Source organism: Symphalangus syndactylus, chromosome 8, assembly GCF_028878055.3.
Source record: "Symphalangus syndactylus isolate Jambi chromosome 8, NHGRI_mSymSyn1-v2.1_pri, whole genome shotgun sequence".
NCBI classification, from domain to species: Eukaryota; Metazoa; Chordata; class Mammalia; order Primates; family Hylobatidae; genus Symphalangus; species Symphalangus syndactylus.
Window position 1 is genome coordinate 105,481,910 of NC_072430.2, and position 24,039 is coordinate 105,505,948.

The window sequence follows — 24,039 nt, forward strand, 5'->3', positions numbered from 1 at the left end:
CAGTGAGGAAGTTGTAAATTAGCCTTTAGGAGACGCTGTTTGTCAAAGTTATCTTAACCCTGGAAAAGGGGAGGGAAAAAGGCAGATAAGCAGTGACGACATCAGCAGGAAATTAATATCAGGCTACCCAATCCTGAAGATTCAGTTTTCACTTAAACAAGCAGCAAGTCTTGAAGTCTCTTCCCAAGCAAATGGGAGCTTCTTTGGACCTTGGAGCACACAGAGGATTCTACTTTCTTTAAAATTTTGTTTTCAGGCAATTTCCCTGAGAACCGTTTACCTCCAGAGGATTGGTGGAGCTTGATCTGAAGGTATGTAATTAACAACCCTTTTTAACCCAGAGTCTCATGCTTGGATCTTTTCCTTTGCTTCATGGCTTCATGTTGTAGAAACTTGCAAAAACTTGTCAGCAATGGCACTATTTTTTCTTAGATTTCCTTGTTATGCCTGGGAAAACAAAAGTTAAAAAATCTGGAAGCCTCCAACATAGCCTTTTACCGGGGCAGAAATATGTTAGCTCACAGAGACAAAGTTTGGTAGACTTACTAAAACTAGAGATTAGAATTGTCAAACCACAAGGCAAATGCAAGATGCGGTAGAATAGAAAGGTGTCTCCAATAAACCACTCATTTGACCTCAGGGCTAGTAGCAGGGAAGATCCCCTGGATTATCACATTAAAAATGACATTTTTTGTTTCTTTTAACACCAAATGTGTATGCTCACATATGCGTAAAATTTGAGAAATTCAATTGGAAGCCCAGAAGGAAATTTGTATTATCTATAGTTATGTCACCTCGATACAACCACTGTTTGTTATGGAGGTTTTGATTTTTGCTATGTCTTCCTTCCTTCCTTTATTTATTTATTTGAGATGGAGTCTCTCTCTTTCACCCTCCAGCACTCAGGCTGGAGTGCAGTGGTACAATCTTGGCTTACGGCAACTTCCGCCTCCCAGGTTCAAGCAATCCTCCCATCTCAGCTTCCTATGGAGCTGGGACCACAGGCATACACCACCAAGCCCAGCTAATTTTTGTAGAGACGGGGTTTCACCGTGTTGCCCAGGCTTGTCCTGAATTCCTGGCCTCAAGTGATCTACCTGCCTCGGTCTCCTGAAGTGCTTCTCTGATTATAATGAAATTTAGTATACAGAATACCACAGTTCATAGACTAGTCAGATGGAAACTGACTCATGTAATTTTTATCTTCCTTCGCTGATTTGAGCAACTCTTGTCTAAAACCACCCTTTCCTTCTGAGGTCTAGGAGGTTTTTTGTTGTTGTTTTGTTTTTGAGGCGGGGTCTCGCTCTGTCACCCAGGGTGGAGTGCAGTGGCACAATCATGGCTCACTGGAACCTCCATCCCCGGGGCTCAAATGATCCTTCTGCTTCAGCCCACTGAGTAGTTGGGACCACAGGCGTGCACCACCATGCCTGGCTAATTTTTGTATTTTTTGTAGAGATGGGGTTTTACCACGTTGCCCAGTCTGGTCTTGAACTCCTGGCCTCAAGTGATCCACCCGCCTTGGCTTCCCAAAGTGCTGGGATTATAGGCGTAAGCCATGACACCCCACCTGTTCCTTCCTTTATAAAGTATTTTCTTGTTTCTAAAGATAGCCAAGTTCTGCATAATGACTACATACCTCAAGTGCTTATAGAATAAATAATATTACAATAAAAATTTTATCACTGCATTGCTCCTCTGATTATGATGAAATTTAGTATAGAGAATAGCGTAGTTTATAAACTGATCAGATGGGAACATTGACTCATGTAATTTTTTTTTTTTTAGTGAAAAGTTTATTAGAGAAGTAAAGAAACAAAAGAATGGCTACTCCGTAGACAGAGCAGCCGACTCATGTAATTTTTAACTTCCTACACTGATTTGAGCAAACCTTGTCTAAAACCACCCTTTCCTCCTGAGGTCTAGGATATTTTATTTATTTTTTTTCTTTTTGAAACAGGGTCTCACTCTGTCACCCAGGGTGAAGTGCAGTGCATGGCTCACTGCAACCTCTGTTCCCCAGGCTCAAATGATCCTTCCACTTCGGCCTCCTGAGTAGTTGGGACCACAGCCATGTGCCATCATGCCCTGATAATTTTTTGTATTTTTAGTAGAGACCAGGTCTCGCCATGTTGCTCAGGCTTGAGGTCTAGGATTATGCCTTCCCTTTCTGTAAGATAAAGGCCTGCCCTCTTACAGGTAGCAGTCTGAAGTTAAGATGTAACACACATACCTCATGGTACCTCGCTGTCTTTGGGTTGATAGATCATGAGGATAACCCTGCCTCCCCCAGATTGCTTTGTGTCAAAAACTTAAAGCATAGATCCAAGTGCTATTTCTGCCACGTGGTGGAAATGAATGTAAGGGCTCCAATCAGGCTACCAGGCTTGAGGGAAATTGTGCTGTGTCCCTCCATCTTAACTTTCTCTCTCTGGGAACATTTTGATTTGGGAGAAATCAAGGTGAATTGAGTTCCAGTATAAGCACCCTCCAAGTTTCCTAAAAAGTAACTTGCAAGTGTTGGGGAAAAGTTTTCCGGGCTGTTGGTTTTTGAAGTAGCCTCGCAGTAATTTTTATTTTTCAGCACTTCTAGGAAAGTCTAATGCCCAGAACGGAGGAGACTGTGGTGACGGGAGGGCCTGGGAAGTCAGGGGGCCATATGTCCTCACTCTCTAATGCCCTGCCCCACCTCTCTGTCCCTTTCAGCCTGGCCATGAAATCTCAAGGTCAACACTGGTGTTCCAGTTCAGATAAAAACTGTAAAGTGAGCTTTCGTGAGAAGCTTCTGATTATTGATTCAAACCTGGGGGTCCAAGATGTGGAGAACCTCAAGTTTCTCTGCATAGGATTGGTCCCCAACAAGAAGCTGGAGAAGTCCAGCTCAGCCTCGGATGTTTTTGAACATCTCTTGGCAGAGGATCTGCTGAGGGAGGAAGACCCTTTCTTCCTGGCGGAACTCCTCTATATCATACGGCAGAAGAAGCTGCTGCAGCACCTCAACTATACCAAAGAGGAAGTGGAGCGACTGCTGCCCACCCGACAAAGGGTCTCTCTGTTTAGGTGAGGATGGGTCTGTGGTGGGGATGGGAGGATCTCCCATCTAGTGTTCATTCTGGCCATTGGGCTTTGAAAGGAAGCTGCAGTTAAGATATTTTGGTTATCTACATCCTTGGATGATAAACCGGGAGATTCTAAGCCTCCTTCTCAGCCTCTGATGCTAATGAGATGAGAGTTGGGAGGTCAGCAAAGCTTCAAGACCAAGCTCTGGGCCCAGAGGTGGCTTCCCTTTGTTTTGCTTCTCACTAGCAGTGAAGCCCACCTCGGTGTGGCAGAGCCCGCGTTTTCTCTGCTTACCAGCTGCCACACGTGCAGGTCTTCTCCCTCCTGGGATCCACTAGTCTGTCTACCTGTTTCCCAGGGTCTTGAGAAGAGAGTAATGCATACTTGGAGTGAAATAAGCAAGATGAAAAAAGAGACGTGTTTCTGGGGTAGGGAGGGATGTCATTTATGCCATGTCTAGTTATAGAAATTTCTATATTTTTGGGTGGAAATCCAGAAAGGTAAAAATACGCATTTTGCCCAAAGAGGTAAAATTTAGGCATTGGTCTTATCATGGATGACAGCATTTTATTTTTATTTTGAGACAGTGTCTCGCTCTGTCACTCAGGCTGGAGTGAAGTGGCACCATCTCAGCTCACTGCAACCTCCGCTTCCTGGGTTCGAGCGATTCTCCTGCCTCAGCCTCCTGAGTAGCTGGGACTACAGGCACCCACCACCATACCTGGCTAATTTTTGTATTTTTAGTAGAGACGGGGTTTCCAACATGCTGGCCAGGCTGGTCTGGAACTCCTAGCCTCAAGTGATCCACGCACCTCGGCCTCCCAAAGTGCTGGGATTACAGGTGTGAGCCACTGTGCCAGGCTGATGACAGTTTAAAATTGTTCACTGACATAGTGTCCACATCAGAGAACCTCATGAAGAGGAGCCTTTGGAGGGTGTTTTATGGTCTGTGCGATTAGAACACATTAAACTTTAGCGGTGGAACTGGCTCCCAGAACCTGAGTTGCCCTTGAGTCAGTGGAAGGAATGATGAATTCCAGAAATCCATATTTCCATTCTGCTGGCTAAACATCTGAGGGACAGTCTCTGACACATAGGGGTGTTAGTATGTGGATGAAATCCTCACTTTTTCTGGTTGTGGATTATATCTCAAAGCTGGGATAGTTTTCTTCCCTTTTCAATATACAACCAACTGTACCTTGGCTGGCCTGGGGTCCTCTCTACCAAGGGCCTGTAAAGTAAGCCTGAATTTCTAGATGGAATCAGGAGATGGGAGGGCATGTCAGAATTGTGTTTTATGCCTTTTTTTTTTAATATGCCTTCTTAGTGTGGTGAAAAACAGCACTAGAGTTGGAGTCAGAAGGCCTGCTTCTACTACTTAATGTGTTATCTTTATTTAAATAAGTCACTTAGAAACTGAAAGTTTTCATTTTTTGAACCTATAAATGGGATTAATAGTTGTCTACACATGGAGTTGATCATTCAAATGACAGAAAACATTTATGAAAGCACTTGATTGATTATGGTGTCCTCCACAAGTGTAAGGCTTTATTTGTCATTTCGGGTGTGTGTCTTAGAAACCTGCTCTACGAACTGTCAGAAGGCATTGACTCAGAGAACTTAAAGGACATGATCTTCCTTCTGAAAGACTCGATTCCCAAAACCGAAATGGTGAGTGGGTCATACAGAATGGGACTGTGTGAGCACTGTCTTAATCAATGATTAGAAAGATGCTGGAAAGGGTTTTTAGGGAGATTTATTTTTTGTGGGAGACAGTATCATACAATGGTTAGGAACATTCGCTTTGGTGCTGGATGAGCCTAGATTCTGGTCCCGATTCTAATTCTAAACCCGTGCTGTGAGGCCAATGATTGAACTTTTCTGAGTCTCTATTTTCTTAGATGTAAAATTGTGGGCAATCATATGACTTCCTTCTAGGACTGTTGGGAGAATTAGCTGAAATAATGTGCATGAAGCATTAGCATGAGGCCAATATTTGGTATAGCATGCAGTAAACGCTCACTTCTGTTGGAATCTGCTGTTTTTTTTTTTTTTTTTTTTGAGATGAAGTCTTGCTTTGTCACCCAGGCTGGAGTGCAGTGGCACGATCTTAGCTCACTGCAACTTCCGCCTCCTGGGTTCAAGCCATTCTCCTGCCTCAGCCTCCCTAGTAGCTGGGATTACAGGCATGCACCACCACGCCCAGCTAATTTTTGTATTTTTAGTTGAGACAGGGTTTCACCATGTTAGCCAGGCTGGTCTAGAACTCCTGACTTCAAGTGATCTGCCTGCCTTGGCCTCCCAAAGTGTTGGGATTACAGGTGTGAGCCACCGCACCTGGCCTTGTCCAGTTTTTTCTTTCAAGTGCCTTTTAATGTATAGGTTAGATTTCCTCCCTGCCCCCAAATCTCTTTCTTTTTCTTAAAATGTATCTGTTGAAGAATCTCTGGGCAGTTGGCCTGTGGAGTTTCTCACAGGCTGGGTTTTGTGATTGCACACTCGTGGTGCAGTTTGGCGTGTTCCTCTGTCCTCTGCATTTCCTGCAGACTGGCAGCTGAATCCAGAGGCTTCATCAGACTCAGGTCAGATCCGTTTGGCAAGACTATAAGTAGTCTTGTTTTTTCATCAGGAGGTACCTGATTTTCTCTCTCTTTTTCTTTGATATTAGCAACTGTTGATATTCAACCATTTTATATATCGAATTTTGAGGGGTTGCAAAAATGGAGATAATAGATTTTTTTTTTTTTTGAGATGGAGTCTCACTCTTGTCATCCAGGCTGGAGTGCAATGGCACGATCTCAGCTCACTACAACCTCTGCCTCCTGGGTTCAAGCGATTCTCCTGCCTCAGCCTCCCGAGTAGCTGGGATTACAGCAGCCTGCCACTACGCCCGGCTAACTTTTTGTGTTTTTAGTAGAGATGGGGTTTCACCATATTGGCTAGGCTGGTCTGGAACTCCTGACTTTAGGTGATCCACCCGCCTCGGCCTCCCAAATTGCTGGGATTACAAGTGTGAGCCACCGCACCCAGCCACATATTAGAAATCTATCATTTTGTTTTCCCTTCATCCATTATTTGGTTACCCAGTGATACAGCTTATATGTAAATCCTTGATTCTTTTCTTTTAGTTATCTAGTTTTTTTTTTTTTTTTGAGACAGTGTCTCACTTGGTCACCCAGGCTGGAGTGCAGTGGTGTGATCTTGGCTCACTGCAACCTCTGCCTCCCAGGTTCAGGTGATTCTCCTGCCTCAGGCTCCTGAATATCTGGGATTACAAGCATGCACCACCATGGCTGTCTAATTTTTGTATTTTTAGTAGAGATGGCGTTTCATTTGGCCAGGCTGGTCTCAAATTCTTGATCTCAAGTGATCTACCTGCCTCAGCCTCCCAAAGTGCTGGGGATTACAGGCGTGAACCACTGTGCTCTGCCTAGTTATCCAGTTTTTAAGTTAATTGGTTTCTTATCATTCTCCGAAGGTGACCCATTACAAAATATATATAAATTTAAACTCATGGATTTAAACATATGTGAGGTGTTTCAATCTATTGCAATAATTATCCTTACTGAAGTTCAAACTGAGGCTGGGCATGGTGGCTCATGCCTGTAATCCCAGCACTTTGGGAGTCTGAGGTGGACAGGTCACTTGAGCCTCAGGAGTTTGAGACTAGACTGGGCAACATGACAAAACCCGGTCTCTACAAAAAATACAAAAATTAGCTGGGCGTGGTGGCGTGCACCTGTAGTCCCAGCTCCTCAGGAGGCTGACATGGGAGGATCACTTGAGCCCAGAGAAGTCAAGGCTGCAGTGAGCAATGGCTGTGCCACTGCATTCCAGCCTGGGCAACAGAGTGAGACCCTGTCTCAAAAAAAGAAGTTCAATTGTCCCATTTTTTCCCAGGGGATGCATCTTCAGTTTGGTTCCTAAGTCATTTTGACATGACCTTAGTAGTCTTTGATGGCTTCTTTACTCTCTGGCAAAAATATCCAAGGTTCATCTTGTGTATTTTCTGCCCAGTCCTGGAATCTCTCATTTCTCCCCAAAGTCCTGGCTTCTTTTAATGAGAGATGTCATTTCAACACCACAAACTCGATGCTGGCATGCTCATTGCTTTTGGGTAAATATATATACACACACTACGTATACACACATATGTATACAAACACACACACACACACACACACACGATCTAAAGTTTCAGTAATTCTTGGAGAATTTTAAAAATCAGGCGATTTTGTTTTTAGGGAATACTTTTTTATAAAACATTGTAAGGATCTTCTGCTTTTGCCATAAAATTTCAGTGCCCACATTTGCAGTGGTACAAAGCAAGTACCTGCTCAAATGGTAGCATTATACCTTAAATACAGAATTGCTCAAAGTCAGAGGAGATTCCTGTAGTTTGACAAGCGCTCCAGGTGGTTTTGATAATATTCTCTCCCAAGTTGGGGCATCTGCTCATAAATTTTCCAGTGTTTATGTTTATACATAAAATGAGACCACTTTTTATTGTTATACCCCATCCTGTGTTAGGGACTCTCTGAACAATATGAGGTGGGGGGTGAGGGATGAGAGAAATGTCGTTTGTTAAAGCAATCTCTGATATTTGAAACACTGAGTGTCAGTTTTCAAACGAGAAAAGCTAGAAAATGGTTTTTTTTTCCGTTTTGCTTGCACAGGTTCTAGAACTCTACTTGAAGGCATCTGTGGCTACAGAATTATTATTATTATTGTTATTATTTTTAGACAGAGTTTCGCTCTAGTTGCCCAGTCTGGAGTGCAATGGTGCCATCTTGGCTCACTGCAACCTCCGCCTCCTGGGTTCAAGTGATCCTCCTGCCTCAGCCTCCCGAGTAGCTGGGATTACAGGCGCCCACCACCACACCCAGCTAATTTTTGTATTTTTAGTAGAGGTGGGGTTTCACCATGTTGGCCAGGCTGGTCTTGAACTCCTGACCTCAGGTGATCCACCTGCCTCAGCCTCCCAAAGTGTTGGGATTACAGGTGTCAGCCACTGTGCCTGGCCAGAATTATTTTTAAGGTCAGAAGCATTCCAAACATTTTCCCCCCTACTAAAATAGCTTTTAAATAATCAAATACATATGTTCATGTGGCCAAATGATCTTGTTTTTCTCAGTACAACAGTAAAAGGAAACGTAACTGTGCTTAGCTGTGGCATGGAATTGTGATATTACCAGGTCAAATTCAGGAAAACCATATTTCCTCTTCGGATTCCAAATGATCTCAGCTTTTTTTTGTTGGGGGCAGGGTGGGGAGATCTCATTCTTCGTGTCAGAATTGTGGCTGAGTTACACACCTCAGATAATCCGGGTTGATCTGTATTGGATTTTGCAATCAGATCAGCCTTTGGAAGTGTGTAAAGGACAGTCTCTAAGCAACACAGATGTTTCCACACCAGGGCTCAGTGAGGCTGCATTATCTGCAACTACAATTGCAAAAGACCTTATCACAGAAATAAATTACTTACCCGCCATTGGAAAAGGGCCTGGACACCCCTCAGCCAAACGGAAAGGTTCTAAATTCTTACAGTCTCTCTGGGGGAACACAAATAACCTTGCCTTTGAGGGGCATTCTGGGCTTTCTCTTTGATAGCTTTCATAGAAATGTAAGCAGTATAGCCGGCCTACACATATCTGAGAGATCTCACAACTGTCAGGAAATCCGTTCTCAGGACAGCAATCAGCATAGAACATTGAGTCTGAAGGAAACCACACCTGAACTTACTCTTTAGCAAACAAGCAAAAAAAGAGCTTTCAGATGTTTGCTGCTAGTATTTGCCAGAGTGGTGTTAAACTAATGCCCAGGTCCCATTTAAGTATGTGCGTGTGTATGTGTGTGATGTACTAAACATCTAATAAACTTTTAGAAAGTATAATGAATTTCCATAATTGGTTCTGGAATCACATCTTAGCCCTTTATTCCTCCTGGTAGGATGTTGTCAAGACATGAGTTTCTGGCCTGGCAGAGTGGCTCACGCCTGTAATCCCAGCACTTTGGGAGGCCGAGGCAAGCAGATCACCTGAGGTCAGGAGTTTGAGACCAGCCTGGCCAACATGGTGAAACCCGTCTCTGTTAAAAATACAAAAATTAGCTGGATGTGGTGGCATGAGCCTGTAATCCCAGCTACTCAGGAGGCTGAGGCAGGAGAATGGCTTGAATGGAGGTGGAGGTTGCAGTGAGCCAAGATTGCACTACTGCACTCTAGCCTGGGAGACAGAGTGAGAGACTCCATCTCAAAATAATAATAATAATAATAATAATAATAATAGCTGAATTGTGATTTTTTGTTTCAGAAAATTCTTTTTCTTTTAAAATACCAAATATAAAATTCATTCAAAACATTTTCGCCTCATTTCTTTGGTGTCCCTCTTTTGCTGGCTTCCTAATCAGTATCATTTAAAGCTGTGACTTAGAGTTCAGTGGTTAATAACATAGACTTTGGCATCAGTTGTACCAGCTCTGCCATTAATTAGCTTTGTGACCTTGGGCAAGTTACTGGAATTTCTTTGTGCCTCAATTATTTCATCTTTAAAATGGGGATTATAATAGTATCTACTTATTCAGTTGTTGTGCTGTTAATATACAGCAAGCACTGTCCCTGTTGCATAGAGTTATATATATTTGGTATCTGGTATTAATATAGATTGTATACAGATTTGCTTGGTAATGCCTCTTCCCCTACATTCCTGAGCAACTTGAGGGCAGATGCTGTTATATCTTATTTATCAGTGCAAAACCCAGTGCCTACTGGCCATGCAGGTAACATTCGAGTGAGTGGATAATCAATAGACAAGTAAATGTAACTCTATTGATTCTCTTGTAGACCTCCCTAAGTTTCCTGGCATTTCTAGAAAAACAAGGTAAAATAGATGAAGATGATCTGACATGCCTGGAGGACCTCTGCAAAACGGTTGTACCTAAACTTTTGAGAAACATAGAGAAATACAAAAGAGAGAAAGGTAAGTAGCTTGTAATTGCTAACTTGGACCAGACCGTGGAAATTCTTAAAACAATTGGCCATGCATGATGTTTTGTTTATTTGTTTTGTTTTGTTTTGAGGCAGAGTCTCACTCACTCTGTCACCCAGGCTGGAGTGCAGTGGTGTGATCTTGGCTTACTGAAACCTCTGCCTCCTGGGTTCAAGTGATTCTTCTGCCTCAGCCTCCCGAGTAGCTGGGATTACAGGAGCCTGCCACCATGCCTGGCTAATTTTTGTAATTTTAGTAGAGACAGGGTTTCACCATGTTGGCCAGGCTGGTCTCGAACTCCTGACCTCAAGTGATCCACCCACCTTGGCCTTTCAAAATGCTGGGATTATAAGTGTGAGCCACCATGCCTGGCCCATGCATGATGTTTACTCATCATTCTGATAATATTCTGCTAGGAAAGCCAGAAATCTTCCCCTTTGTTCATTCAACACATATTGGTTGAGTTCATATTTTGTACCAGGCACTGTTTTAGAAGTTGGGGATACAGCAAATTCAGAGCAAAGCTCCTGCCCTCTTGCAACTTATATTCCAGTGCAGGGAAGTAGTTTTAGACAAATGTCTTTTTCTGATTCTAATATGGGAGTGAGAGTATAGGGAATTGTTTTAAATGAAATAACATGAAAAAAAAGGCAGGATAGCACGAGTGAGAGTGGAGTCTATAGAGTCGGATTGCCAGGACTCCGCTTACTAGTGGTGCGGTGGTACTTTTTTGCCTTTTCTATGTCTCACTTTCCCTATCTGTAAAGTGGGCATAATAATTGTACCTACCTCCTAGGTTTTTGTGAGGATTGAATGAGATAATTTCTGTAAAATGCATGTCTGGCATTGAGTAAGCAGTCTATACATGGGGCTATTATGGGTCTCTCAGAGAGAAAAGTCATGAAGACTTCACATTCTCAGAAACTACTATCAAAGAAGAACTTCATTTTCTTGTGTGTGTGTGTGTGTTTTTTTTTTTTTTTTTAAGTCTGTCTGATAAAGGTAGTTCTGCTGTGATATTTTATACAGGTAGAAGCACAGGGCAAAAGTCAAACCTGGCTGCCTTACCACGTGTCAATATGCTAAATATCTGTGTTTTTCTGAGTTCATTTTTCCACTGTTAAACAAGCACTATACATAAAAACTCATGAGTGTATTCATGAAACTTTTATCCCACACCCTTAATTTAGTTCAGTGAGTGACTCTAGTGTGCAAATTTCTTGGTTGAAAATGAAACTAGCTAAAAGGAAACATGTGTCTAAGAATTTGGTTAACACAGAATGAGTTGAGGAGCAAAATATACTGTTGTCAAATTGATAAAATCTCAAACAATAAAGTGATGAATAAATGCATAATTTAAGTTATGAAGAATAAAAACAGTTCTTTCTATCATCAAATTATCAAATGAGAAATAAAAAGCAGAAGGTTGATACGGAAAGAATATTTGAAATCCTCACATGAGCTCTGAGTTTTTTTCTAAACACATTGTCATTTTTCTGTAATGTCATATCCCATGTAAAGTAAATAGGGCAAATGGTCATATTATTCTGGATATTTAAATTCGAAAAAAGACACACTAGTTTCTATGTAGTTGATTACATTTGCCTCAGTGAGTCTTGAAGACTGAGCTTTGTTTTTTTTATTTTTATTTTTTGAGATGGAGTCTCACTCTGTTGCCCAGGCTGGAGTGCAGTGGTGTGATCTCGGCTCACTGCAAGCTCCGCCTCCCAGGTTCACACCATTCTCCTGCCTCAGCCTCCCAAGTAGCTGGGACTACAGGCGCCTGCCACTACGCCTGGCTAATTTTTGTATTTTTAGTAGAGATGGGGTTTCACTATGTTAGCCAGGATGGTCTCGATCTCCTGACCTCGTGATCCGCCCGCCTCAGCCTCCCAAAGTGCTGGGATTACAGGCGTGAGCCACCGTGCCTGGCTTGAGCTTTGTTATTTTTATTTTTAATTTTATTTGAGATGGAGTCTTGCTCTGTCGCCCAGGCTGGAGTGCAGTGGCATGATCTTGGCTCACTGAAACCTCCGCCTCCCAAGTTCAAGCAATTCTTCTGCCTCAGCCTCCTGAGTAGCTGGGATTACAGACGCCTGCCACCATGCCCACCTAATTTTTGTATTTTTAGTAGAGACGGGGTTTCACCACATTGGCCAGGCTGGTCTCGAACTCTTGACCTCAAGTGATCTGTGCGGGGATTACAGGCATGAGCCACTGCGCCTGGCCCAGGACTGAGCTTTGTATCAGCAGAGTTCTGATTTTGATTTTTCTTTTCTACAACCTACCTGTGTGTGATCTCTTTTGGGTGTCAATCATTATTGATATTTTAATATTGACTTTCTTTAGTTCTAAGAGTTTGAGCCTAATTCTGCTGTTAAGATGAAAGACTAAAGGACTGAAAAGAGTAGGTGTGCAGAGTTTAGACTTTTCTGTAAGTATTTGTGATTCAAAGTCCAAGCTAGGATACTGGCTTTATTTAGGGACCACCTGGCTAACTTTCTAAGTTGTCTTGAGCCTTGGTGTTTGCTTCAGTATTTTTTTTTTTTTTTTTTTTGAGACAGGCTCTTACTCTGTCCCCAGGCTGCAGTGCAGTGGGGCAGTCTTGGCTCACTGCAACCTCCGCCTCCTAGGTTCAAGCAATTCTCCTGCTACTAGTCAGAAGGTGATTTTTGTTCTTCTGTCTGTGATTTTATTTTCAGCTGCCCAGATAGTGACACCTCCTGTAGACAAGGAAGCCGAGTCGTATCAAGGAGAGGAAGAACTAGTTTCCCAAACAGACTTTAAGACATTCTTGGAAGCCTTACCGGTAGGTTCAGTGGTGTGCTGGTCAATGTTTAACAACTGGCTCCACCCTCCAACCTCCAACCCCCAAAAAAGAAAAAGAGAGAGAGGCCCCGGTTTGTACCATTTACTGTAAATGCTCTCGCCATGGTGATTGCAAGTAAACAACATGATATCAACCAGAGTGCACATTTTCTGAAAATTTAACAATTGGCTGACACTAGCTGACTAGTGAGAGCTAGTTAGTTTGAGTTCTCGCTAGTTAGTTTGAGCTGACTCCACACACCCTTGAGTTGCTCTGAAATGGTTCCTCTGTTCTTATCTGTGGGATGCAATTAGAGCCAACTTTAGGGACATATAATCTATGGAGTACAGAGCGCCTGATAGTAATTCCAGAGTTCAAGTACAGAGCTTTGTTTAATGCTCTGCTGTTACTGTTTTGAAATTCTTAATGTATTGAACAAGAGGTTTGCCAAGCATGTAGCTGGCCAACCCAGAGGGCAAGGGTTTCTGGTTTCTGTAGTGCTCAGCTCTGAAAGGATGGGTGGAAGGGGAAACGTTGGGAGAATTTGCAGTCTGTTCTTCACCATGTGATCATGATCCTTGGGAGATATGTGACAGTCTTCCCTGGGATTTGTGGTTCTTCCAGCAGACTTGGGTAATTTCTTTGCCAACATCTGTCAGCATCAATGAAGTTAGTTTGGTCTGGGAAATTTTTTGTTTTTGTTTTCAACTGTGGTAAAATACACATAACAAAATTTACCATCTTAATCAACTTTAAGTATACAGTTTAGTAATGTTAAATACCTTCACATTGTTGTGCAGACATTACCACCATCCATCTCCAGAACTTTTTCATCTTCTTTTAGTAAAACTTTGTACCCATTAAACAATAACTTCTCATTTTCTCCTTCCCTCCAACCCCTGGAAACCACCATTCTACTTTCCCTCTCTATAAATTTGACTTTTCAGGGTACTTCATATAAGAAGAACCATACAATATTTGTTCTTTTGTGATTAGCTTATTTCACTTAGTGTAAAGTCTTCAGGGTTCATCCAAGTTGTAGCATATCTCAGAATTTCCTTTTTAAAGGCTGAATAATATTCCACTGTGTGTATATACAGTAAGTCCTCACTTAAAAGTTTGATAGATTTTTGGAAACGGACTTTAAGTGATAGTATACTGTATAATGTATTTATTTTTATTTAAAAACTTTTTTTGTAGAGATAGGGTTTAGCTATGTTGCCCAGGCTGGTCTCAAATTCTCGGGCTCAAGCAATCCTCCCCCCTTATCCTCCCAAAGTGCTGAGATTACAGCCATGTACCACCATGCCCAGCCACATACCATATAATGAAACCAATTTTACCATAGGCTAATTGATATAAATGAGAGTTGGCCAGGCATGGTGGCCCACACCTCCAATCCCAGCACTTTGAGAGGCCAAGGCAGGCGGCTTACTTGAGGCCAGGAGTTCGAGACCAGCCTGGCCAACATAGCGAAACCCCATCTCTACTAAAAATACAAAAATTAGCCGGGTGTGGTGGTGCATGCCTATAATCCCAGCTACTCAGGAGGCTGAGGCACAAGAACAGCTTGAACCTGGGAGGTGGAAGTTGCAGTGAGCTGAGATTGCGTCACTGCACTCCAGCTTGGGCGACAGAGTGAGATCCTGTCTCAAAAAACGATAACAAAAAGCCCTAAGAGTTAAGTTTCTATAGCATACAGTTCGTTGTTTCACTTAAAGTCGGTGTTACCAAGAACCTACTGATGACTCTGAGTGAGGACTCACTGTATTACATTTTGTTGTCCACTCATCCATTGATGGACTCTTGGGCTGCTGCCACCTTTTGACTATTTTTAATAACGCTGCTATGAATGTCAGTGTAAAAATATCTCTTTGAGATGCTGCTTTCTTTTGGGTTTGTACCCGTAAGTGGAAATGGTGGATTATATAGTCATTCTATTTTCAATTTTTTGAGGAACCTTCATTCTATTTTCCACAGTGACTGTACCGTTTTACATTTCCACCAACTGTGCACACATCCTCAGCAACACTTCCTCACCAAGACGTATTATTCTCTTTCATTTTTGATAGTAGGCATCCTAATGGAAGTGAGGTCCTATTTCCCTGTGGCTTTGATTTGCTTTCCTTAATGACTAGGGCTGTCGAGCATCTTCTCGTGTGCTTTTTGGCCATTTGTATATCTTCTTTAGAGAAATGTCTGTCCAAGTCCTTTGTTCATTTTCTAATTCGGTTGTTTGTAGAAGTTTTATTTTTTATTCTTTTTTTTTTTTTTTTGAGACAGAGTCTCACTCTGTTGCCCAGGCTGGAGTGCAGTGGCGGGATCACAGCTCACTGCAACCTCTAACTCCCAGGTTCAAGCGTTTCTCCTGCCTCAGCCTCCCAAGTAGCTGGGATTACAGGCACGCATCAGCACACCTGGCTAATTTTTGTATTTTTTAATAGAGACAGGGTTTCACTATGTTGGCCAGGCTGGTCTCAAACTCCTGACCTCAAGTGATCTGCCTGCCTTGGCCTCCCAAAGTGCTAGGATTACAGGTGTGAGCCATGGTGCCCAGCCTTTATTTTTTAATTTTTAATTTTTTTTTTGAGACGGAGTCTTGCTCTGTCCCCCAGGCTGGAGTGCAGTGGCTCAATCTCAGCCCACTGCAAGCTCCGCCTCCCGGGTTCACACCATTCTCCTGCCTCAGCCTCCTGAGTAGCTGGGACCACAGGTGCCCGCCACCACTCCCGGCTAATTTTTTGTATTTTTAGTAGAGATGGGGTTTCATCATGTTAGCCAGGATGGTCTCAATCTCCTGACCTCGTGATCTACCCCCCTCAGCCTCCCAAAGTGCTGGGATTACAGGCATGAGCCACCATGCCCGGCCTAGTCTCCTTTAATCTTGAACATGTCCACAGCTTTTATTACATTTAATTTCCTCTTTTATGCCATTGAGACTTTTGGAGAATGCAGTCACTCCTCCCACCTTTCATTAAATAGAATTTTCCTTATCTTTGGTACATGTGGTGTTTCCTCATAATTAGATTCAAGCCGTACATTCTGGCCAGAATATCACAGAAGTGATGTTGTGTCTTTCTCAGGGCATCCCATCTGGAAATACATCATGTCCATCTGCCCCCCTATTCATGATGCTAATTTTGATTATTTGGTCAAGATATTTTCTGATATCATCACTCTGTAGTTAATTTTATATGGTTACTTTTTTTTCCACAATTAATAAGCAAGTGCTGGAGAGACATTTTAAGATTCTGTAAATAGCCTGCTGCACATGAAAAGTTTCCCCCTAGATTGAGCGTCCGCTGATGATTCTTGTGTGATCCAGCATTTACTATGTTGGTTGTAAAACAATGCTTTTCTGACTCCTGTATTCTCTCCACATTTGTAAGTTGGCTCTCAGCATTCTACTATAAAGAAGGACCCTCCTTTCTCCCCAGGAAGGTGTTTTTGTCTTTTTTTTTTTTTTTTTTTTTTTTTGAGACGGAGTCTCGCTCTCTCACCCAGGTTGGAGTGCAGTGGTGCGATCTCGGCTCACTGCAAGCTCCGCCTCCCAGGTTCACGCCATTCTCCTGCCTCAGCCTCTCCGAGTAGCTGGGACTACAGGCGCCCGCCACCACGCCCGGCTAATTTTTTGTATTTTTTTAGTAGAGACGGAATGGTTTCACCGTGGTCTCGATCTCCTGACCTCGTGATCCACCCGCCTCGGCCTCCCAAAGTGCTGGGATTACAAGCGTGAGCCACCGCGCCCGGCCTGTTTTTGTCTTTTTAAATGAAGGAGACCGTGGAAACGGGCCAGATGAATTGTAGCTCCTGGAGCTTAGCAAAGGCTGAGCAAACGCCCACCTGAAGACTATGCAGGCAATCAGGACATGACACAGAGCCGGGAGAGGCCTGCTCTGCGGCTCTGCACTGAACCTCATTCGGCAGATGGAGGTATTTAGGCATTTGAGGGAATCTCAGCTTTGGGAGGCCACTTTGTAAGTGATCTTAAGAGATTAAGTACATCCTTAATTAAAAGAAATGGTAACACCTCCGCCTGCTTGCTGTGAGTTTATTCACTTGAATTCCCCATCTCCCCCAATGGGAAATAACGCAGAATTGCAATTATTTATAAAATCTTAAATTGGCTTCTTTTCTCTAGGAAAATAGCCCTTGATTCAATTAATTCCAATCTAGAAAAGCGCCTAGATATCTGATTGAGGTATTGAGGGAGAGAGGCTGCTCCCCTTGATTCTTTTACTGTAATCCAATTAAACCAACATTTATGGGCCAACTCCCTGGCCATGGGCACAGCTTTGTTTAGAGAGTTGCAAACCCATTCCCACTTCCCAACTCCCCCAGAAGCTCTTTATTATTTTATTTATTTATTTTTTTGAGATGGAGTCTTGCTCTGTCGCCCAGGCTGGAGTGCAATCTCGGCTCAATGCAACCTCAGCCTCCCGGGCTCAAATGATTCTCATGCCTCAGCTTCCCTAGTAGCTGGGATTACAGGCACCTGCCACCATGCCTGGCTAATTTTTTTTGTATTTTTAGTAGAGACAGGATTTCACCATGTTCACTTAAGTTGATCCACCCTCCTGAGTCTCCCAAAGTGCTGGGATTACAGGCATGAGTTGCTGTGCCTAGCCATCCCAGAAGCTCTTTAAAATGTGGTTTTCCAGCACTGACATTTTAGGATTCCCTAATTCTAAGTTAAATTGTCTGCTAAATGTAACTCTTCCCACCCACTTTTTCAACTAGTTTTGTGCTCAGATACTGACATGCATGTAGAAACACATACACACACACGTACGATTCTGCTCGTTGTCTTTGGGAAATTCAGTGGTTTCTAAAGGGGCATGGCTCAGCTGTGGCCTCTGAAGCGCTGTGGTTCCGCTGACATGGGATGATAACTTGGCCACGGCCACATGCAGTAGGGGGATAGTTGTGGCAGTACTAGAAGTGTAGGGGGTACTGGGGCACAGCACCTCATGTGTTTTTACAGACTCTTAAGGTTGGAAGGTGTCTTAAAAGTTATCTGGGCAACACTTTCCCTCTCCATCAAGTGATGAATAAAATAAAACTTGGTGAAACATCTCATGTTTCTTAAGCACCTGAGGATTTTTTTTTTAATTTAAAAGAACACTGCCAATAATTGGGCTCAATGAGAAGGAACTCTCATTGAATTTTAAGCAACATCTCCTAATATGTTTAAAAATTAAATTGATTTTTTTCTCAGCCCCCTGCACCCTCTGCCTCCCAGGTTCAAGTGATTTTCCTGCCTCAGCCTCCTGAGTAGCGGGGATTACAGGCACGTGCCACCGCACCGCACCCAGCAAATTTTTTGTATTTTTAGTAGAGATGGGGTTTCGCCATGTTGGCCAGGCTGGTCTCGAACTCCTGACCTCAGGTGATCCACCTGCCTTGGCTCCCAAAGTGCTGGGATTTCAGGCGTGAGCCACCGTACCCGGCCAAATCGATTTTTTTGAGTGTGGCATAAGGTTTTCTTAAGGAGAGGCATGTCTCTCTATGGAGGAGACCTAACACCTGCTTCTTTATAAGGCCTTATTGGACCCCTTTTGAAAACAATCAAAAGAAGTTGAAAGATGATTGAGTGTGGCCAGGCTGTGGGACATTCATTCATTCATTCATTCCTCTCTGACATAGAGACTTGAGAGGTGTCAACAGAGGATGCAACATTCTCAGGAGAAGAAAGGCAAATTAGACCTTAAAGTTTTTTCTAGTCCCTGTTCTGGCTGACTTTATCAGCCAAGGGAAGAACAAATCAAGGAAAGCCAGGGCCTGGAGGGGCTGGGCAGAGCCTGCTGCTGTGTCTGCATTGCCCCTAGTCCCAGAAGACTCACTCAACTGCTGGACAAAACCAGAAAGCAGTCTGGCCAGGCCCTTGTCTGGCTTAGAAGAAATCTAGGGTTCTACAGGAAGGCAACAGTGGCTTATGAAAAGAAAGGCAGGAAGTCTTTTGGAAAGTGAAGCTAAGCCTCCTTTGCATTTGTTCCCCCAGAGCTGGGGGAACAGCTCTTCCCCAACACCTTGGTCAGGTCCCCTTGGGGGCTTTCTGCTGCAGGCTGACGGCTGAGAGTCATAGGGGGAAGGGGGTGATGGTGAATGGGGAGGAGGGCACAGAAAAGACAGGGTCTTAGACTTTGTTTTAATTTTGTATTGAATTATATAAAACATTAATGTATGCCCAAAGTAGTGCATCCTTGCCTCTCCTCCCCGCCTCGATTATCATTTTTATTTTTTTGATTTATCTTATTACTTTTGAAAAAAATCCAACCTATATCTTCTCTTTATTACAAAAGAGGTAGTGTACTCAAATACCATTTCATTTTGCTTTCTCCATATGACAGCATCCCCTGGAGAAGGGTATAGAGGCTGTCCTTGGCATCTTACTCCACTATGTGGACATACTACAGCTTTTTCTTTACCACTTCCTATTGGTGGACATTAGGCTATTTCCAGTCCTTAGTGCAAATAATGCTGCAATGAATAAGTACCCTTGAGCATATGTCACACTGTATTTTTGCCAGTGCGTCTTTGTGAACCTTCTCCTTTGGGTGGAGAGAGTTGGTTCTCTTCCCATTTCCTGCCAATGAACTTCAATGAACTTTTCTTTTCTTTTCTTTTTTTTTTTTTTTTTTTTTTTTTTGAGACAGAGTCTTGCTCTGTCACCCAGGCTGGAGTGCAGTTGCTCAATCTCGGCCCACTGCAACCTCTGCCTCCTAGGTTCAAGTGATTCTCCTGCCTCAGCCTCCTGAGTAGCTGGGATTACTGGTGTGCACTACCACACCTGGCTAATTTTTTTTATTTTTAGTAGAGGTGGGGTTTCACCATGTTGGTCAGGCTAGTCTCGAACTCCTGACCTCAGGTAATCCACCTGCCTCGGCCTCCCAAAGTGTTGGGATTACAGGCATGAGCCACTGCAACCAGCCCAATGACCTTTTCTATGGTTGTGGATTAGATGTCTGTCCTTCCCTGCATCAAGTCTAGTTTTTGTTCCTCATCCTAGCTGTGTGAATTTCCTATGTTTCATGCCTCCTTTTTTTTTCTCAGCAGGAGGAGTCCTGGCAAAATAAGCATGCAGGGAGTAATGGTAGGTATTTCTAATATACTTTTTACAACTTAGATCACTATGGCAGGGATAGACATATTTGATATATACCAAGGAATTCAAGGTGACTTGGAAGAGAAGCTTTATAAATAATGAATAATTCATTTTTTATTCCAATTCAAGGCAAGACATTGAATGCATGGATTGTACTAGCCTTTCCTATGGCAGTATGGAGAGGGCTGGGTGGTTTCTGCTCTGAATGCCTAGTATAGCAGATTTTAGGGACTGCAGGCAGCTGTTCTCCCTCCACCCTTCAGAATTAGGTCACCCTCTGTGCAGCAGAAACAGGCCCCAGCAGGGCTGAAGCCTTCAGGCCAGTAGTGACAGCAGAATGTGCAGTCTGGGCGTGTGTCCTCTATGGAGTGGTTCCAGATGTTGCTTCAGAGGGAGAGAAGAAGCAAGAGGAGGGACTTGAGGATGGTGTGTTTCGTTCCCTGAATCCCTGCCCAGAAACCATAACCTTAGGAAAATATTCCAGAATCTGCCATCAGGTTAAACTGCTTATGAACAAACAGGCTTTGGTGAAGTCTTTCTGTGGTATGTAAAGTTTGTCACAGACCATTCCTCATTTTTTTTTTTTCTGGAAAATTATCCTTCAGAGTCCAAGACACACAGCTTTGCTAGCAATTTGTCTTTTTGCCTAACATGGAGGTTGTATGCTATGATGTTGGTAACATTGACCAGGTAACCATTATTAAGCACTTGTCACATACTAGGCACTGTTCAGAGAGATTCTGGGGATTATATCATTTAATCCTCCATTCACTGGAGGTAGGTAATACTGTTATTCTCACTAATGATGAGGAAACCGAGACCCATGAAATCTAGTGCTTTGCACTGCAGCTAAAAGGCACCGCAGCTAAAAAGAAGTGAAGCTGGTATTTGAACCCAGCAGCCTGATTCCAGAGCTTACTCTCCTAAGGCCAGGCTCTCCCACTGTCTATTTATGTGAGCTCAGGTGACTGCTTCACCCCTCTGAAGATTAAGGCAGTTTCTTTCAGCTTTACAGTTCTGCAGTTCCAACATTTAGACATGACTTCCCGTGGAGCGTTACCTTCTCCCATGGTGAGGAGGAATTTATAGGTGCTCTGAGCCACTGAAGCTTGGATCCCTTTTGCTGTGTTTTCTGGTCTGGGGAATATGGACTTGCTCAGCCTGAGGACTGACCCTTAGCAGTAGTTAATAACTAACTCATGCCCCAGAGACAAGGACACAGTTTGGTGGGTTCTACCACAAACTTCCTGTGAGTGGAAAAAGAAAACTGTTTGATGTTACATTTTCCTGTTAGTGCCATGTGACAAATAACGCATTGCTGACTTTCTCTCCGTGATAGAGTCTTTTCCAGAGGAAACAGGGAGTTGGCAGGAACACTTAAAGCAGTGTGATCCTCAGTTGATGCCCAACTGGAACTTTCTTTTTCCCCTCTTTTTTCTTTTCTTTTTCTTTCTTTTTTTTTTTTGAGATGGGGCCTCACTCTGTTGCCTAGGCTGGAGTGCAGTGGTGTAATCACAGCTCACTGCAGCCTTGACCTCTCCGACTCAGGTGATCCTCCCACCTCAACGTCCCAGGAAGCTGGGACCACAGGCATGTGTCACCATGCCCAGCCAATTTTTTGTATTTTTTTTCTAGAGATAGGGGGTCTTACTAAGTTGTCCAGGCTGGTCTCGAACTCCTGGGCTCAAGTGATCGGCCCGTCTTGGCCTCCCAAAGTGCTAGGATTACAGGCATGAGCCCCCATGCCCAACCTCCCTCTTTTTTCTTCTCTAAGGAAGAGGTCCACCTAGCCTCTTTATATCCAGTGACATAAATGCTGACTCAACCCAACCATACTTGAGCTGGAACCTTTGAGCTGATCATGGGATCTTAACTAATTCCTCACCCAATCCCTGCCAGCAGCATAGTTTCCAACCCAGACAAAGCAAAAAGGAATGCGAAGATACATCAGTCTCTCCCATCAGGAAGGGCATGGTGGCTGAATTTGTCTCAGGAGGGCCTTGAGAGAAGCATAATTCTCCAGAATTAGATGCGAAAATTATCAGTGAAGAAATCTAAGTGCTTGGGGAAGATATTTGGAGTCTGAGTACCTCTCTTTCTAGGTAACAGAGCCACAAATGGTGCACCAAGCCTGGTCTCCAGGGGGATGCAAGGAGCATCTGCTAACACTCTAAACTCTGAAACCAGCACAAAGGTCTGGATGGTTTCTTTTTTTCCTTTTTTTGATAAAAAAAAATTTTTTTCCCAAATTTAATCAAAAGGATGATTTCTTTAGGGGCTCTTTCCCTAGGGTCCGGCCTTCGATGATTTTAAGGGCTCTGAGCTATTTGTTTCCGACTTGTTTCTCCCTCTCTCTGTAATTATCTCTGTTATTCCTACCTTTTTCTGTATCAATCAGAAGTGATTGATCCCTTTGACTATGGAGGAAATGCTGTTGCACTTTGAGTCATGCATACCCTTTGGGTTATTTCTGGAGAGGGGTAGTTTCTTTTCTTATCCATTGAAGCCACTTATTTTCTGCTTGGATAAAGATGTACCATGATTTCAAGGATGATTTTAGCTGCACAGAGGCTCTGCTAAAGCCAGCTCAGCTAACTTGCAATCACATGCTGTTTACAATAGCCTTAAAAAAAAATTGCTCATATTTTTAAATTCCTACTGTGAATATATATATATATTGAATTTTCAAAATAGAATATACAGCCATCTTTATATACATATGACTATATATCAGCCATCTTTATATATATGAATATATGTGTATATATATAGTTCATATATAAGTATACTTTATATATACTTGTATATTAAGTGTGTATATATATATATACACACATATATATGAATATATATATATACACACACATATATATATATTCATATATATATGAAGATGGCGGTCTCACTATGTTGCCCAGGCTTGTCCTGAACTCTCAGGCTCGAGGAATTCTCCTACCTCAGCCACCCGAGTACCACCATGCCAGCTTGTATATTATTTTTATATTCAGAAATAAAATTACAAAAGAGATTTCCCTTTTATTGAAGGCATCAGATCACTCCAGAAATGAACCATCTGAAAAAAATCTTTGATATTTATGTTGTCTCATGAAATCCTTCTGTATGCTTTCTTCATTCATGTTGCTAATACGAAAATGAAGATGCTTTTGCATAAATCCTGGTTTTGACAATATTAAAATATATATTCCATTTTCTTAACTGTCATGATTGAGCTTCTCTAGCCAAACCAGGTGAAGTCTGAATTTTAATCAGGATCTGGCATTTCACCTTGGAATTAATTAGCTAATTCCACATTAGGGCCAGGATCTTGAGAACTCTCTGCCTCTGATACTGGGAGTGGCATCCTGAAAGAAAGGAACTGTCTAATCTTTAGTGCAAATGAGATTTATCCTTTGTCCTGGGCTCTAGGACTTTTTGTTTGTTTGTTTGTTTGTTTTTGCGACGGAGTCTCGTGCTGTCACCCAGGCTGGAGTGCAGTGGTGTGATCTCGGCTCACTGCAAGCTCCGCCTCCCGGGTTCACGCCATTCTCCTGCCTCAGCCTCTCCGAGTAGCTGGGACTACAGGCGCCCGCCACCACGCCCAGCTAATTTTTTTTGTATTTTTAGTAGAGACGGGGTTTCACCGTGGTCTCGATCTCCTGATCTCGTGATCCGCCCGCCTTGGCCTCCCAAAGTGCTGGGATTACAAGCGTGAGCCACAGCGCCGGGCCCGGACTTAAAAAATAATCTTTGAAATTTTATTCAGATCACATTTGTGCAGTAAAAGTGAGTTGCAGAGTGGTCAGAATCCCCAGTTTTTCAATATGTGACTTTAGAAATAATGTGGCATAAATACTCCAAGGGGTTTAGACTAGGGTATAAAGACATGGTTTTGGACAGGCATGGTGGCTCACGCCTGTAATCCCAGCACTTTTGAAGGCTGAGGTGGGCGAATCACTTTAGGTCAGGAGTTCAAGACCAGCCTGGCCAACATGGTGAAACTCTACCTCTACCAAAAATACAAAAATTATCGGCTGGGCGCAATGGCTCACACCTGTAATCCCAGCACTTTGGGAGGCTGA

The 24,039-nt window shown here is 43.0% G+C and overlaps 1 protein-coding gene across 6 annotated transcripts in view; it reads left to right on the top strand.

Moving 5' to 3' along the window:
• The window catches only part of CASP10 (caspase 10), a 37,000-nt gene continuing 12,961 nt past the window's right edge, over positions 1-24,039 (top strand). For 2 of the 6 annotated variants that reach the window (XM_055290192.2, XM_055290195.2), the window contains exons 1-7: positions 4-311; positions 2,707-3,060; positions 4,638-4,731; positions 9,902-10,037; positions 12,749-12,855; positions 19,909-19,948; positions 22,063-22,154. In XM_055290192.2, the coding sequence (XP_055146167.1) occupies positions 2,714-3,060; positions 4,638-4,731; positions 9,902-10,037; positions 12,749-12,855; positions 19,909-19,948; positions 22,063-22,154 (816 nt within the window). In that variant the 5' untranslated portion in view covers positions 4-311; positions 2,707-2,713. Of the gene's footprint in view, positions 312-2,706; positions 3,061-4,637; positions 4,732-9,901; positions 10,038-12,748; positions 12,856-19,908; positions 19,949-22,062; positions 22,155-24,039 lie in introns of all 6 variants that reach the window. The other 4 variants (XM_055290193.2, XM_063644947.1, XM_055290196.2 and 1 more) reach the window with 4 other exon arrangements.